This window comes from Xiphophorus maculatus, chromosome 14 (assembly GCF_002775205.1).
Source record: "Xiphophorus maculatus strain JP 163 A chromosome 14, X_maculatus-5.0-male, whole genome shotgun sequence".
Lineage (NCBI taxonomy): Eukaryota > Metazoa > Chordata > Actinopteri > Cyprinodontiformes > Poeciliidae > Xiphophorus > Xiphophorus maculatus.
In genome coordinates this window covers 16,674,906-16,692,240 of record NC_036456.1, presented here as the reverse complement: position 1 = coordinate 16,692,240, position 17,335 = coordinate 16,674,906, and the positions used below count along the sequence as shown (strand labels likewise).

At 36.3% G+C, this 17,335-nt stretch overlaps 1 protein-coding gene across 11 annotated transcripts in view; it reads left to right on the top strand.

Moving 5' to 3' along the window:
• col25a1 (collagen type XXV alpha 1 chain) overlaps positions 1-16,260 on the top strand; it is a 196,587-nt gene extending 180,327 nt beyond the window's left edge. For 6 of the 11 annotated variants that reach the window (XM_014468962.2, XM_023346162.1, XM_023346158.1 and 3 more), the window contains 9 exons: positions 989-1,069; positions 1,380-1,415; positions 1,884-1,937; positions 2,060-2,113; positions 2,609-2,635; positions 3,971-4,024; positions 6,736-6,822; positions 10,296-10,334; positions 11,742-16,260. In XM_014468962.2, the coding sequence (XP_014324448.1) occupies positions 989-1,069; positions 1,380-1,415; positions 1,884-1,937; positions 2,060-2,113; positions 2,609-2,635; positions 3,971-4,024; positions 6,736-6,822; positions 10,296-10,334; positions 11,742-11,768 (459 nt within the window). In that variant the 3' untranslated portion in view covers positions 11,769-16,260. Of the gene's footprint in view, positions 1-988; positions 1,070-1,379; positions 1,416-1,883; positions 1,938-2,059; positions 2,114-2,608; positions 2,636-3,970; positions 4,025-6,735; positions 6,823-7,153; positions 7,232-10,295; positions 10,335-11,035 lie in introns of all 11 variants that reach the window. The other 5 variants (XM_023346153.1, XM_023346156.1, XM_023346154.1 and 2 more) reach the window with 5 other exon arrangements.
• Positions 16,261-17,335: the final 1,075 nt, after the last annotated feature.

Here is a 17,335-nt window from a genome sequence, read left to right as displayed (position 1 = left end):
TACAGTGGCATGTGGAAAATTGTTTGTACCTCTTTCAATAATAAACCGTTCCTCTGCATTACAACTGTAAAACCCTTCTTGTTGTTGCCAAGCAGCTTTCTCCAAGTTTTCACTGGTATTTTGAGAATTTACCTCCCAAGTCTTTAAGGTTGGAAGGTCTCAAACCCAACTCTACTCTTTACCTCCCTGAATGATTTTTTTTGTCAGATTCCTGTCAATACTCTACCTTGGCCACTTCAAAACATTACTTCAATTAAAATAATTGAAGTACTTTAATTACTTCAATTAGTAATTAAATAGGGCTATCTATACTAACAAGGGTATAGATCATTTTGCACTTATCTGTCCATCTGAAGAAAAATCTTGCTTACAAGAAAATACATAATTACTCACTACAGATTAAGTAGCTCTTCTGGTCTTATTGTTGTTGATGTCTTTCTCATTTGATGTTTTCAAGCCTTTCAACTGACTAGATTAATGTATGGTTGAGCGTGAGTTTAGAAATGCCTTATTGTGGTAGATCTTCTTTAATATTGTAAAAGTCTAAAGCGGATACAGGACTGTTCTTCAGTCTTCTGCAGATGAGCTGCAACACAGTCCTCTACCCAAAATCTTTCCGTCCCACAGCTACAACCATCTCTAACAACTCTTGTCTGCTTCTTTGTGAAATTCTCTCTTTGTACAGCCTGTCAGGTTATGTGTTGCTTATCTTGGTATGTCGGGAGGTCTGCAGTTGTGTCGTGCATTTCCATTCTCGCATTAAACTATTGCTTTTTTGGGTTGTCTGAGTAACGAAGACCGAATATTTAGATTTTTATTTTCCAACATCCTTCCATTTTACATCTGTGCACCGCTTTGTTTTAGTCTAAAATCACATCAAAATGAATTGCAATTTTAGATTTTTAGGCGACATAAAGTTCGTTTTAAGCAGCAGGAAGGTGTTAAACATCAGCTTTGCGTAATCATCTTCTACTTCGACTCTCTGTAGGGAGAACCTGGTTTGCACGGACTAAAGGGCATGAGAGGGGAACCGGGACACAAAGGAGATCGTGGACATATGGGTCTCCCTGTGAGTTGAGCAGTAGTACAAAAAATCTTTTAAGAAAATTCACTTCTATTTTAGAATATTCATTTTATTTTATCAAGGTACTAGTTGCACATATATGTTTGTTTACGTGAGTTTGCGTGTACATGCGTGTGTCCAAAGTGCCTTGTCCACGTTCTGTCTTCATTTTCATTTGCCTGGACTGAGCACCTTAGCCGAAGCTCCCTGTGATTTAGTTTGTTGTGAACCCTGCCATCAACCTGTCCTAATAACAGTGTTCATCTGGTACTAATCCCGCCTTGTTCATGTCACTCATACCTCCATAACCTCACAGGGAGCCTCCGGCTTGGACGGCAAGCCCGGAATTAGGGTGAGTGTCATGTGATCAAGGGGCTTCACCACTCAACATCTTTCTTTCTCTCTCCCTCCATGAAGTTAAATTTTTCCCTTCAGTTTTTTTCTTGTCACCATATTATTTGCACATTGTTCCAAAATGCAAATAATGTAAGCTTTCTTTTTTTCTTAAAGTATACTTTTCATGTTATCGATCCTCTAAGCTAAATGAAGGCACAGAAAGCTGCTTCACAAAACATTTTGAGACTCCTGTTTTGTCCTGTGTCGCATTAACACACACTCATACATTAACTGTGTCAGCGGTGTCGTAAGCGTCCTTTGTGGCCAATGCACGTGTACGAGCTGTGTGTGCTGGTTGTAGCTCAGGTCCTATATGAATACCGTACAACTACATCACTTTTTATTTTAATCTACGAACTTATGAAAATAGAGCGGCTATTATCCTAAAAGTGTTAACTCACCCTGGCAACAATACTCTCTGCAGGGCACAGACGGGCCTCCGGGTCCAGCTGGACCGGCCGGGCCGAAGGGTGACATTGTAAGGCTGAAATTGCATTGTTTTCATAGATCTGACAGACGATGCAGCTCATGTTGACCGACAATTTTGAGAAATTTTTAGAAGTATAAAAGAAAGCATTAATCTAGATTTATTTGTCACAGGGTGAGAAAGGTGCATCAGGTGAGCCGGGACCTCGAGGACCTTATGGACTACCTGTAAGTTTTACAACATTATAATCCAATTCATAGATATGAGGCGGCAAACAGGCGTTAAAATCATATGCACGTATAATGAATTAACAGGCTGTGCTGTCATTTGTATTGAAATGGAAAAACAAAAATAGTGACACTATGTAAAAGGAAGAAACAAAGTTTGATTTGTTTTATTACCAGCACTGGTATCACATTGTAATATTATTCATATTTGAAGACATTAAAAACAGGTTTTTTTCTTTTTGCTCACTGATGTCTCACTCAATTCTGTTGTTAGAAAACAAATATATCGTAAGATGCAAAGTTTTAGATTTTACCCATTAATATTAAGTAATTCAACTGTTAGGTGTTTTTAGCGAGTTTATTTATATATATGCTTCTTGCTGTGGTTTTACACCGTATTAGTAACATCGAGAGAGTGCACTGTTTTGTAGTGAAGATATCAAGCTTTGCAAAAGTCAAGTTTTTGGCAGTAATTACATTTTTTTTTCTCTCCAGGGAGCCGCCGGAACGCCAGGTTTGGATGTAAGTTGGTTTGACTCTTGTGTCTTACGAGTTAATTTATGAGTAGAAACAGCTAAACTTTACAGGGAAAATGTAACAGTAAAAATCACTGGGTTTTTTTGTTTACAGAAGTAAAATAATGAAAATAAAACGGGCATGCAATCTCTTTTTAACATTTCTGTTTATGTACAAATTCATCTTAGTGGTGGACCATAGCTTGCTACTACAGGAAGTTAGAGAAGTAATGCTTTAAAACAAAACTTTTAATATAAAACGAAGGTCTTTGGGATTATGTTGATTTTTTTTTAACAATTTTTATAAATCATTGTTTTTTTTAACATGCCACCTCAAGCTGCTAGCTACCATTTTTCCCCATAATTTTCCAAGTGATAGGAAGGATCCTAATTGCATGCTTTCTTCTGATTTTTGTATTGAGAAGCTTTTTATATGAAAGCTTAATTTATGCTTGACGTACTTACATTCTGCTCAGAAATGAGAGGCACTGAATCAGGCCAATAGAGCTTTTGCAGCATTTATACTCTGTGTCGCTGGTACCCTCGGTAGTCAGTATTCTCCTACACTCTAGGTGGCAGTGTAGGAGAACTACAGCAAGTGTCCAACACTACACAACATGTTAGAAGTGAAAAACACAATCGTTATTGGCCACATGGTTATACCATGAGCTTAAAAAAAGAGGAAGAACTTTTATTCTTTAAGTTTGTTTTTTTATTCTCACATAGAAAAATTTCTAGGTGCACTGTGTGGAAAATGTGGGTTGTGTAGAGGGAGGCGGTTGCTGAAATGACGTAATTTGGCCATGAGGATTTTGTAAATGCGTCAAGCATAAACCCAACCTAAGCTGTAAAATAATATGCTTCAAACATCTTTTTTATTTTTGAAGGTTCAATTTTAGCATTTATTGCATGTGTTGGTAGCATTAAAACTGATTGCAATTTGGTAAATTATACTCATGATTGGATTTTCAAGATTCAAAGTCCTCCAGGATATCACTTTCAAATTCACAAAGTTTATCAGTTCTGTTTGCAACTGATTATGATAAATTGTTGGATAAAGGAAGCAAATGTAGCTTTACTTAACTAAAACTATTACAGTCCATTTTTTTCAGATGTTGATGTAAAATATTCTGCAAAGTTTATTCTTATACAACTTCAAATCTAAAGTTCAAATCTCCCTTGCTATTTTTTGTTCACAATTTTTTCTGCGATATTTAAATTAATATTACGGATAAAAACTTTCAGATTCTGTTTGATCCTGATCTGGTTGGCTTTGTGTGGATGAGAAAAATCTGACCTCTCATCTAAAACACAGTAATTAAGTAAAGTTGTACATTTTCAGGGTTTACCTGGATTAAAAGGAGATAAAGGCGACGATGGGGGGAGAGGAGAAAAGGTAGATGTAGATATGGTTTTGTAGCTTATTAATATCTCTAACGTCAGAGGACTGATGTCAATGGACAGTGTAGAAACTTTTGATTTCATTTGTATTTGAAGTGTTTTTTTCATCCCCCAGTTTGAGGTAAACTTTTTCCCTCTAAAGTAGACTGTAATCGAAAAGGAATTGTCCTAATTTACATCAATTGCTTTTATAATCCTAATGAATTTTCTTTATTTTTGCAGAAACATAAACTATCACCCCCCACTCCTCTCGAGTCAGATTTTTGTTCTCCCCTCCTCAACAGTTCCACCATCTCATTGTTTCAAGTCTAACTTCATTTTCAGGCATCAAAAAGAGAGATCAACATATAAATCCAAACATGTCCATTGACAACAGGCTCTTCAGTATCATACATGTGTTGTTTTCCATGTTTCCATGCATGAACATAAAGTAACATATTTCACTTCCCTCATTTCTTGAGCCTGTTGGTAACCCTTCCTTTCCTTGTTTTTGCACTCATTGTTTGTCTCTGTAATATATATATCTATTCCTCAGACACTGTATACCATTAAGAAGCTATATCTTGTTTCTCTTTCATGCATTAAGTTGGGTTTTGCTCCCCGCTCTAACACAGAACAGATCTTAACATTTCATCTCTTTCAGGTCCTTAAGATCAGTAATAAGATATTGACATACACTCATCATAGACATTAAGGATGTAGGAATAAACTGATTTGTACAGGTCTCTGTAATCATTTGTGCATTGATTCAGTCAGTGCCCTGCTTTCTTAAAGGGGCAGGATCATAAAACATTGACTGTTTTGAGCTTTACATTATGTCGTAATGTAACATGCCTGGAGTGTATGCTGGTAAAAATATTAAGAGATTAATAGAGGAGCAGACTGTTGGAAAAAGTAAGAGTTCCTTAAAGAGACAGAAACCCAATTTGAAGGCAATAAATTACAAAGTCAAATTTTTCTTAAGTCATATTTGATATATGTAATTTTTATAACTGAAGGTAACATAGTAAATTGATCGTGATGTAAAGTGATACTATGTGGCTGACAAACATGTAAAAAGGAGTTTGCAGTGGAACTCATCAGATACATAGGAATGATTCTTAAAATTTCCGACCGGCATCTCATTTTTTTAATTGTTCGTAATCTAGAAAGTACGGTACATATTGCTTCACTGTGCAGTGTTGCTAAGGTACCTCCTTAAATTGACTGTGTCCAGTCTGTCTGTGGAACACACAGTTCCTCTCCTTAATCTGTGGTCAACTGGGTCCAACACTGTAGAGGAAACATTCTCTGGAAGGCAGAGAGGTGTGATCTTTCCATAGTTGGAACACATTCTCTTGGCATCTTTGTTAAGTATTTGGGCTGCCATCCCACTCCGCCACTTGGCAGGTATTGTATGAGTCCTTCTTGCAAAATTGAAGCCACAACAGCCCTAAAATGTCCTGACACTTTGGAGTTTGGGAACAACTTTTGTACACTTCTGGCACCCTGATGCCCGTGAGCATTTCAATGACTACGCTTTAACTGATTCCTCGTACACCGCCTCTTCCAGGTTTACAGTCCCTCCTCAAAACACAAGCTTCTCTGACCCATCAAATAATTAATTTTTTTTCTTGAAGCCAAGAAAAGTTTAGTTTTCATAGCCTTTTTACAAATTTCTCACACACCAAAGGTTTTTCCACTTAAAACTTAGAAGCTAATGTTCTTCAGGACACCCAGTACCTGTTGGCCAGTTTCAGGAGTCCCCACACACAGCCAAACCCTGAAGGCCTTCTTATTGAACATAATAGCTTCCATTGCTGCTGTTGTCTATCAACGTGTTAAAACTTCCTTATGCTCCAATATCTTTGAGGCTATAACTCCTGGAAGTCACATTTGCAGTAGAAGCCCTGGACATTGTCCAGTCCAATTCCATGTTCCCTGGTCTGGCTTATGGCTTTCCCTGCTATGAGATCCAACTCTCCACCAAGTGGTGTTGTGATGATAGAACACAACTTGGTGATAGCTCTGACCTTTTGCTAACTTCCCAAGACACACACAAGACACTCCAAGAAGGTTGATTAATCTGAGCTGCTGTTGGACATATAGGAACAATCAGAACCTTCATTCTTTCTACTCAAAATCACAAAGCGAGACCGTCCCCCTCACAAGGTGCTCAGCTCGGGGCTCAGTTTTTCCAAATTTATGATGTTCTTTCATTGTGACTCAGATGAAACCCATTTTGACCTATTTAAATACGTCAATGATGAGTGTGTGTCAATTCATTCCTAAAATGATGTTTTAAAGTAGTACTTTGATATTTTACTCATGCTAACATGATATAACTCTTAAAAATGTTTGCATGGATGTTGATTTTTAAAGTGTATTTATGACTTTGAAGAAATCTTGTGACATTTAATTCTGTATTGATGCAGTTTGGACTTCCCTGCTTTCTCTGGTGGTTTTCTCCCTGCTAGTCTTTCTCATCCTTTGTGCCCTTGACACCACTTTGACAAAGTGTTTCCCACTCTACCTTGTTCCCTGCTTTTTGTGCCCCTCGTTTAAAGAATATCCAATTCTGCCTTGTATACCCTCCTATCTAACTTATCTGACCATGTGTCTTCACTCCTTTTTGGGTTATAGACTTCCCTTCTTTAATCTCTCCTCATAGCAGTAGTAATTGTTGACAAAAATGAATTTAACCTGACCGAACCCTTGTATCCACAGGGGGAGAAGGGAAAGAAGGGCAAAAAAGGGCCTAAGGGCGAGAAAGGAGAACAGGGTGCCCCAGGATTAGATGCACCCTGCCCATTGGTATGTCCCAACTGTGAGCTGGAGTTTGCCTGCCAGCTTCGTGGAGCGGTTGCTCTGAAGGAAGCTCCCCTTGGGTCCACTGACTCCCAGCTTCTTGCTTTGACAGTCAATAAATCACCAACATTGAGAGATGTGCTCATTTTAAGTTGGACATAAAATCTTGCAGTTAAATCCCAAAAGCTTGCGACTGGGCCTGATTGTGGAGTCAGAAACCTCAGAGGGCAGCTCCTCCTTCACACTCCCTACGAGTCTGTCGAAACGGACCGATGCAGGGGGTGAAGGGTCGTCCACCTCTCTCCCAGTAACACTCCTAGGTCATCTTTGCAAACAGGGTTTCCGGGGATTTAAGGGTGAAAAGGGGGAACCAGGGCAGCCAGGTCTGGACGGGCTGGATGCCCCGTGCCAATTGGTACAGTATTTCTCTTTTTCCTAAACCTCCTACCTGTGCATGCCACTCACTTTTAGCCCATTAATAACAAATAAACACACTCATGCATGAAGTGAGAGCTTGACAAGCATGGTCACTTTACTTAATCATAGCTTCATTTTCCATTTTTAGTGACAAACACTAACCCTAACATCTTCACTGCAAGCAGCCTCTTTTAGATAAAACATGTGAAATATACAGAATTAATAAATGTTTCATTTGGTCTATCCTTTTAACTTATTCCTGTCTTCCCTTCAAATAAAACTGGAATAAAAGGCTAAAACTTATGTGTCCCCCCTGCTGAGCCCGCATTGGACCAGTTACCTTTTAACATGATGCTAACAAAGAACTCCTTATACTGATGAGTTAGCCATGCTACAAGCGCATGGATCCCTCTCTCAATCCGTTAACTCTTCTATCCCCTCCTGTTCTTGTACCAATTGGGCCAGACCATTACAAGAAAATAAAATAAAACATCAAGTTGGTTGCCACTGTGGACCTGGAATATTTTCATGATTACTTGTTTTATTTTATTGATTCTCATGCAGCAGAAGCGATGCTGTCTGATGCATGAAGATTCTGGTACAATGGGTTGAACTAAATCTGGGAAAATGCATATATTGTGCTTTGCCTTTAACATTTTTCCATTCATATTTTGTCAGTTTAGAACAACAAACCGGAGTGTATTTTATTAAGATTTTATATAACATGCCCAGCACAGTTAAGAGGAAAGCAACTGATACATGGTTTTCAAATTTTTAACAAATAAAAATCTGTTTTTTATTTGTTGAAATAAAATGTATGTAGCCCCATTTAATTGGATACTCTAAAATTAAGTTCAGCATAAACAATACCTTTTGAAGTTACCTTATTAGCAGAGTCACCTGTACATAATTTAGTGTAAATATCTCTCAAGTCTTAACATCTCAAAGAACAATGTTAAACCTGAACTGGCAGAGTATCGTGCAATTGTACATCTAGCAAGACATAGCCATTCAATAAAACAGGCTGCAGATATAGAGTGTCATTCAGAGCAGCAGAGAGCCACACTTCACCTGGGAGAATAAAAGCTCTGCAATTGTTATAAGAAAGTCATAAGAATGATTAAAGCTTGTTATAAACCATGTTGGGGGACAGTAATCATTTGCTCTGGTCAGATGAGACTTTCTGGCCTACATGCAAATATGTGTGGAGGACAAGCGACACAATTTATTAAGCTGAAGATGCCATCGCCACTGTCAAACATGGCGATGGCATCATGATGCTGTGGGAATCCAAAGACGCATGTCTAACTTTTAGATTTTTATTTGCTTGAAAGACGTGAGAAACTATTTCCCTCCACTTAGGCACCACTTTATGTTGGTCCATTTTATAAAATCCCAATAAAATACACTGAGATCTGCAGCTGCACTGAGACAAAATGTGGAAAGGGGCATGAATACTTTAGCAAGACGTTGCATTGTATGTTCACACACATTCAATGAGCCACAGTAGATTAGAAAACATTCAGAGGTTATATTTATATTTTTATTTAATTAAACTTGGGTTATTTTTATTTCAAGACAACTTGAGTTTTGTAATTCCAGTTGCTGTTTATTTTCAGCTTTCTGCTGTTATTAAACTCAACTATGATAAAAATCCAACAGCAGAATCATCATGGTGTGCATGAGCAACATATTTCTATGTATTTTGTGCATGTACAGCATCATTTTTTTGGGGCTAGAATGAAATGAAATGTGTGCATTCAGACTAACAGACAGAAACCAACTAAAAAGCTTAATATGAAAGAATATTTTGAACATTTTATTTAGTGTTTGAAACACCCTTTATGTACACATGCCATTAAAAAGTCTAAATTTTTTATGATGAGTTCAGCTGCTACATTATGTAAGGCAAGTTTTTTATTACTTGTTTTTATAGAAACGTTTGAGTTAAAGTTGGATGAAAGCTTGTGCGTGAGTGTGTAGGATACTAGTGAACTGATTTTGCCCTCCTGTTTTTACTTTCACTGTGGCTTTACATCTTCAGATATAATTATGCCCACAATGAATGAAAAAACACAAAAGCTACATGTCATTTTTTTAGATTTCACTTCCAAACACTCTGACTTCCCTAACGTGTTTTATAAGTGTTTTCAAGCTCTCTGAAAGTTTCCTTGCATTTTTCTTTTGACTTTGGCTGCTTTATCTCTTGTCCCAAGGCTGGAACGTTACCATTTTGAAAGATAATAAAATGAAGAGGGAAAATTTGCAACATCAGAAAAACCACTTTATTCATCATTTTATGACTTTATCATTTTAACATCTAGTACTCCTCAATGTCATAATAAAATCTCCAATATTTAGCATATACGTCCAGAGTAAAGGACAAAAGAACAATCAACATTAAGAACTTGATTCCACATTTCCTGTTGATGTAAAGTATGTTACTCCAACAAAAAATATCTCTCAAAATACTGTAAATCTTAAGTGGTTAGTTAGTAGAATCAGCTAATAAAAATTGTAACAGAGAGCACTATAAACTAAAATGGAACAAAATGCCAAATTTATGCTTTTATTGTTCTCAAGTACCAACACAACTACTTGACTAAAAATAAGGGGGGAAAAGCATCCAAAGTCCAAAGAAAATTTTCAAATATGTCCAGTGTAAAGAGCCACTAAATTAAATAATCTTATCAGGTATCCATAAAGTCTCAAACCCAGAATAGAAGTTAGGGGTAGTTTGTAACTTCTTTTCTTTCTCAAAATCAGGTGAGAGTCTTAATAAAATATGTTTGTGCCCGCTAATGAAAATGCTTAAATTCTAAACAATACAGCCGGGATCAAGATGTTGCTTTCATCTGATTAAAGCCGCATGTCTTTTCAAGAGAAGTTAACTTTATTGATTTGCGGTTAATGAGTGGATTTTCTTGAGAATCAATCTAACTTCTGACATATGTGAAGTGTTATATAAAGTATAAGCCTACTAATCGCATTTATGTGACAGTCTTACACAGGTTAGCAGTAAGTTATTGTTTCAGTTCTAACTGTTTCTCTTCTGTTAACAGGGTCCGGATGGATTACCAATGCCTGGTTGCTGGCAGAAGGTGAGATAATCTTCTGTCAATCAGCAATATTATGGTTTGCACTGGAAATTGAGAGTATATTTAATAGCAAAACAGAATTTAGCATTAAAATACTTCAATAGCCATTGCAATTCAGCTTTTTTGTGTGTTAAGGCTTGAAGCATGCAAAATTTTGATTTCCATTTCCAAAGTTGAGAAATAGGTAGCAAAAAGTGTATAAAAAAGATACCTAGAAGAAGACAGCAAAGCTAGTTGTCAACATTTATTGAAAAGTGATGAACATGGAACACCATGTTTGGGTATCGATACATAACAGAATTGCCACCCAAGAAGAGAATTTGTCATAACAAAGTGACGATTTATGTGCCAATTTGTCAAGAGAGGAGCAGCAAATCAAGATAAATGTTTTACTAATTTGGACAATTACCTGCCCCACAGATGTAAATGACTGCTAAAATTCATAAAACTTGTCATTTTTTGCTCCAATTCTGACCAGCATTTTTTATTCCAATGCAATGGTATAAGATATAATGATTTCTTTCATTTTGTTGACTCGATGGCGGCTTTTCTCACGTGTGTTTCAGCGTCTTTATGTTTGCATGCGTTCTCTGATAAACTGGAAGAAACAATATGTGAATGCTGTGTAAAACATCTCATTGTGTCAAACTGAAAGACCTACTCAAAGTGACGAAACAACTTGTTTTTGTATGCTTTCTTTGCAGTGATCACTCTAACCTGAAACGCATGGAGTTTGTAAATAATGCTTCTTTTATGGTATTTATAGTTTTTTAATGGAAAAAAAAAGGAGTCAAAAAGAAATAAGTCTATGTGTGCAACAATACAAAAGAAAAAAAAAGATAACCGTCTGTAAGCTGCTTCTACTCACATCGCTGTGTGGAAACAAAAACACGTGTGTGCGTCCCGCTGTCTCACATCTGCTTCATGATGGAGTTCAGATCCTCGGCTGCCGGCAGAACTCGTGTCTTTAGGTTTTTGCATGGCTCGGACTGGAGCGTGGCAGCCCCGCCAGATCCTAAGGGTTGGAAGGAGTGAGACGAGAAGAAGTGGAGTTGGGAAGTGGAGGAAATGGGATCTGGATTGGCTTCTTAACACAAAACGCTAAGTGTCGTGTGCTGTTTTGTCTCCATGAGCTCACCAACTATTCATGCGGCACCATTTGCTCAAAGACTAAAAAAACATTCGAAAAGGGAAAAAAAGACTGCACTGAGCTGACTGAACATTGCTTTTCCCCCTCAAGCCCCCATCCCTTGAAAAAGCATGAGTAGTGTACTATATTTAAATGTAATGTACATACATGTCACTGTTATGTGATTGTTTCATAATTTGTGTGGGAAAAAAAAATCTGAAAAATCAAAAGGCCCAAAGCTCTGAAATGGTAACTTTTTCTTCCCTTTTAATCTTCTTAAGGGAGTCACACCGTGGCTTGTAGCCTGAGTGCCCTCCTTCCCCTTCTGAGAGTAAAGGTGTCAGTACATTTTTTTTTTTTGCTTTATTTGTGGCGAGGCCTGCCGAGCGAACAGTCTCGTAAGGCTTTTGCTGTTGCACTCAAGGGGCTCGACATCGTCAGTGCGGCGCTTCCTCAGGGTCGCGTATCTCTGGACAAGAGTCTTGGCAAGAGTCTCTGCACTGGCAAGAAAACCAATCAGTGTCACGCAGTTTGGATTGGAGCCTGGACAGGCGTGCTTGGTGAGCACGGGAATGGAAATGGATTCTGCAGGAGAGTCGCTCATCGTTCACCCTGTGAGATGAAACGGGAGACGCTTCGAGATCTTCTGAGAACGTTGATAGAATGCAGTTGTGATGTTTTTCTTTATTCATTTTTTATTATTTTATTTGAGTTTTTTTTACACATCATTTGTATTTTCTGTAATATAGCCTTTGGTGCCTCAAGCTTTTATTCATTCCTTTATCAAAAAAGTTTATACTTTATTTTAAACCATTTGGTTGGTGTTTATTTCAAAATGAAGGAGACATTTTGTTTGGGAAGGACTGAAAAGACGTTGCGCACTGTTTTTGTTTTGATATGTTTTGTCTTCACCGAGAATAACTCCGTCTGGTTATCAGTAAGTTGGCATTGATTTCAACCATATGTCCACTAAAGCTGCTTAGTGTTTGCATAAAACATTGTGGCAGTGAATGGAAGTAGCTGAAAGTGTTACTTTTAGCAACTTCCCTGGAATAACTCACAAACGTTGTTCCAGGGACATCTCCTCTCACACAACTCAAATTCTCCGAGTTTATAAGTTACTCTTGGTATTGAAAACTCGCTTGCAAATATGCTGAAGTTGTGAGAGATCTCGTGTACAGTGTGGTCAAGTTTTCTGCATGAACACCGTTTAGAAAATGTAGATTTAAAAAGAAAACTGTAATTTTTGATGGAGTGTATCCAAAGGCTATTTAAATCCATTTAAGGTCTAAAGTAGAAAAGGTTATTGTCAACATAATAGTCTATAGCAAACTTCTTTACACCTATAAATCTTCTATATTGTCTTACATACTGTATGTGGTGACAATATATATATTGAAGTACAGGACATTAATCATCTTCCACGAACACCAGTCTGGCCAGTTATGTCACATTCCTCACCACATGGAGCAAACATTGTCAGAATTTAGGATTTATATTTATTTTATCACACAAGTCCATTTACCTTTTCATATTTGCAGCATTAAAATGACTTATTTTGACAATGTAGGTGCTATGCAAGGCAATAGTTTTTGTCTTCTTCATGTATAGTGCATTTCACAAGTATTAAAAGCCCTTCTCGTATTATTACATTTTGAGTTGTAACAACTAAAATCTTTAATAAATTTCATTGGGGTTTGTTGTAATTGATCAGAGCGAAGTAGTGCATAATTGTGAAGTAGAAGGTAAATGGTTTTCATTGGGGGGTTGTGGAAAAAAAAGGAGATAAAAGTTTGAAAAGTGTGGTTTGCACATGTATTTGGGATCCTAATTGAATTTTTTGTTGAGCAACCCTTCTTCTAACATAGTGACATCTAGAATAGAGCTGCACAATATGAAAAAAATCGAGCATATCATTTGTGTGTAGTGTGAACATCCGCTCTTGTCCAACTAGCTAAATAGTTGGCAAGTAAAACACAACTTCGTAACTTCCTTTGGAACATATTAGCCAACAATTATTGCACTCTAGACGGTCATTTCCAATATGAGTATTACACACACTGATCTGGTGATGACAATATGTTTGTGATTTATTGTGCAGCCTTAAGCGATACCCTGATTGCTCTTTTCAGAATAGCATAGAGATTAAATTAACAGATTACGTATCGTAGCAAAACTAGCTAAATACATTTTATACAGCACATTTCAAAGTATAGATTTGGAAAAAGCAAATGTAGAATACTATGTGGCATGTATCCACTCAAAAGTTAGGCACTGCTTTGTGTTGATTTATCACAAAATATGTTTCATCCCAAAAATATTGACGTTTGTAATTGTAACATGACAAGATGTGAAAGAGTCCCAGGGGTGTATAAACATTTGCAAGGCACTGTACAGTCAGATCTTAACCATTTACTGTAGGAGCAGATGTGGTAACAGCAGGTCGATCTGTGAGAATGTTTCTGTTTAACTGTTCATCTCATCATGACAAAGAGTGGATGCACATCTGTACAAACCATTTCTTTTCAATCATACCAGCAGCTACAGCTAAAAAAAAGAAAAAAAGAAGCAGATTTCTTTACAGCTGTTGGGGGTTTATGTTTGTCTAAAATAGGAGGGTTTTTTAACATTTATTTGTGTATTTGTTTCAGTATTCTAAGTGGCGCATTATTTATTTTTCTACAGTTTTCTTTTTGTAAATGAAGGCATTTTGTTGGGTTCTGAGCAGCATTCCTTTTTAGTTTCTGATGCCAGTTTTTGTGTTGATATGACGGAACTTTAAGCTCATAATGAGGCATCATAAAACAAATCTGCAAATGTAACATTGGTAGAAATTGAGAGGGCATTTGCATGTTATTGTAATGTGTACTTAATGTGCATTTACGTCAATTTATAGGCCTTACATCACACGAGTACATCTGCTTTGTCACTCTTTGTGTGTCAACTATGACGACACACCAATTATAAATTCATGACGGCCTTGTCTCACGCTTTTTTTTTTTTCTTTCTTTGTCTCTTTACATTGAATGTAGTTTGATATATATGTATAGTGGAATATTAATGTACTGTTGAGATGTGCTCATTTGATATAAAGTGCAATTTATACTTTGGTTCATGCGTGTAGCATCAAATGCTGCTTAACTATCACACTACAGTGGTTTTCTTTAGCTTCATTTGTTCAACCCTGTATACCACTACCTGGAGACATGGAGGGATATGTAAACACAGACTTTTAATTAAATCTTAATTTACAGGATTTTTGTTTCAATCTCTTTTTTCAATCGATATTTGTGTCAACATTTAATAGTTTGTTAGTTAGTTTGGTAATTATTTTTTTGTTTTGTTTTGATTACCAGCCTTTGTTTTAGTACAGCTTTTGTTCTCATAAGGTGCTGTAACTTTAGAATGTGCAGCTGTTTTTTTTATTTTTATTTTATTAAACATGGTTTGCTTGAGTTTGGTGTTAAAGTTTCACATTTAGTTTACTAAGCTAGACATAAGTGCCAAAATATATTAACTATTGACTTCCTATTGAGCTGCACAATTGGTACTAATAGGATGCTTTGAATCTATAATGCTGTGCTGCACAAAAGCCTCTTGCTTAAGGTTCCTCTGAGGCAGACTTTTTCAATTCTGGTCCCCAGGTACACTATTCTGCATGTTTTAGATGTTTCCTTGCTTTAATAAAAATAATAGACAATGGGAGTTCTTAAAAAAAAAAACTGTTAATCAGCCATCAATTGAAATCATGTGCGTCAAAGCAAGGAAACGTCTGAAACGTGCAGGGCAGTGTACCTTGATAGCCAGTGTTGGAGAAGCACTGTACTAAAAATTAGGACAGTGTTTCTAACTCTGAATGGCATGTGAACTGATCAAAAATTTGTCCTTTTGATACTTTTTTTTTGTTTTATTACCAAAAAACCTTTTTTCTTTTCTTTTCTAGTTTGGAGCAGATTTATTTCCTAAGTTTTCCAAGGTGTCTTTTTTCTTAGTTTGGCCCCTAGAAACAGTCAAGAAGATAAATAAGTGACGTTGGGTATATTTACCACATTTGGACTTTGTTAAATTTACTTTATCTTGGTTGTGGAGGAAAACTTTCAGCTGGATGGTTGTCATTCACACTACAGCGCCTCTTGTGGCAAAAAGAATTATAACATGCAGAAAAGTTGATGTGAATAAAATCCCACATTCACTGAAAAGACTTATTTTTGTTTTCTAAAACTAAATTAAAATAAATAATTTATAAAGTTTTAAACACAATAAGAAAATCAGAAGTGATCACATTTGATATTCCTTAAATCTGTTTGCATGTGGCTTTTAAGGGCAACTGAAAGATGAACTAAAATAGTTAAAACATTTTGTCTGCCAGTATGTCTTTGGTATATTGAAAAAAAAAATACTGATTAGACTAGAGGACACAGGGAAGTGCAAACATTATTTTCCACTGATCCAAACTTTCCAAGTGAAAAAGCAGACACAAGACAAAAGAGTTGCATCAACAATGTTGTTGCTGCTGCATTAATGTTTAAGCACAGGGATTTTCTTGGATCAACAAAAATTCTTAAGCCAAATTGAAAGAGCAAATTTGTCATGTATCTTAATTCTGGTTTTGTTTGCGTAACTCAAACAAAATGTTTGAGTTATTGGACATGTTTTTTATGATATGTTTTTCTTTCAGCCTTGTTTCTTTTATTGATGCAATACCAACTTTATCTACATTTCTTGATCTCACATTCTGTATTTTAAGCTGATATTTCATGTGACTGTGCTGTTGGAGGAAAATAAACCGTCTTTTAAGTATTCCAAAAAGAATGTTTGCCTTTATTTCCAGTTTTACTTTGAGGCATGTAATATTCCTTTTTATGTTTAAATTCTTAAAATTATTTAATAAAAACATAACTGTTCACATATAGTTGGAGAGTTATTTGTAAAAATGTTTTGGCACTACTGGTCTTTATTCAACAGTAGCTGAATGGATAGGAGAGAAGGATAACTGCGCTGAGCCGCTGAGGCATGTGGCGCCCCATATTTGAACAGTTTAAGTTTATAATAATATAAAAGAATTGAAATATTTTTGTGTTGTTACAGCACCATCAATAATCTGAAATAAATGTGTGCTAGTGGGAGAAGTAGCTATTTATTTATTTTTATCTTTTGAGGTGTTTAGAATGTAAACAACTAAAATTCACAGAAACTGGGGAACTACTGAACAACGTCACATTTTCTGATGGGATTAACTGAATATAAAAATAAAAAATTGAGATAAGCTTGACTACAATTACATGGTTACATTAGACTTAAAAAGAAAATACATGTTGGTAAAAAAAAAAAAAAGCTGATTTAATGTTTTTTGTTCCTTACAATTGTGTTTGCAATTTATTAGCCATTTTTTCCTGTGTATTTTGTTGTATTAAATATCCTAATGCACACATTGTCAGGAGCCAGTGTGTTTTTTAGGACATTTACTAACAAAAGCACAAAAGTGCCTCTTTCTATCGATTTATTCGTTCTATCTTTATGATCCGCTTTTGTTTATTCTGTTATTTTTTAACCAAAATTCAAAAAATCGCTATTGCCCTACCAGATATTTTAGTTGAGGCTATGTATCTTGTAACTATAATGCATTTTTAGGATATGTTAAAGCTGCCAGAAATCACCTACAAATCCACAAACATTTTAGACCACATCTAAAACCACTTATAACAACTGTTTTAACAGTTCAAATACATTCATATGCATGAATATTTACATGGGAACTATCTCAGCACTACTGCAGAGGGTAATTATTTTACATTATTCCTTATTTCCAGTCAGCCCTAGGGAAAATGAATGAGCTGAGTGAAGCTGACACCCCACCCACGTCCAGCAGCTCACA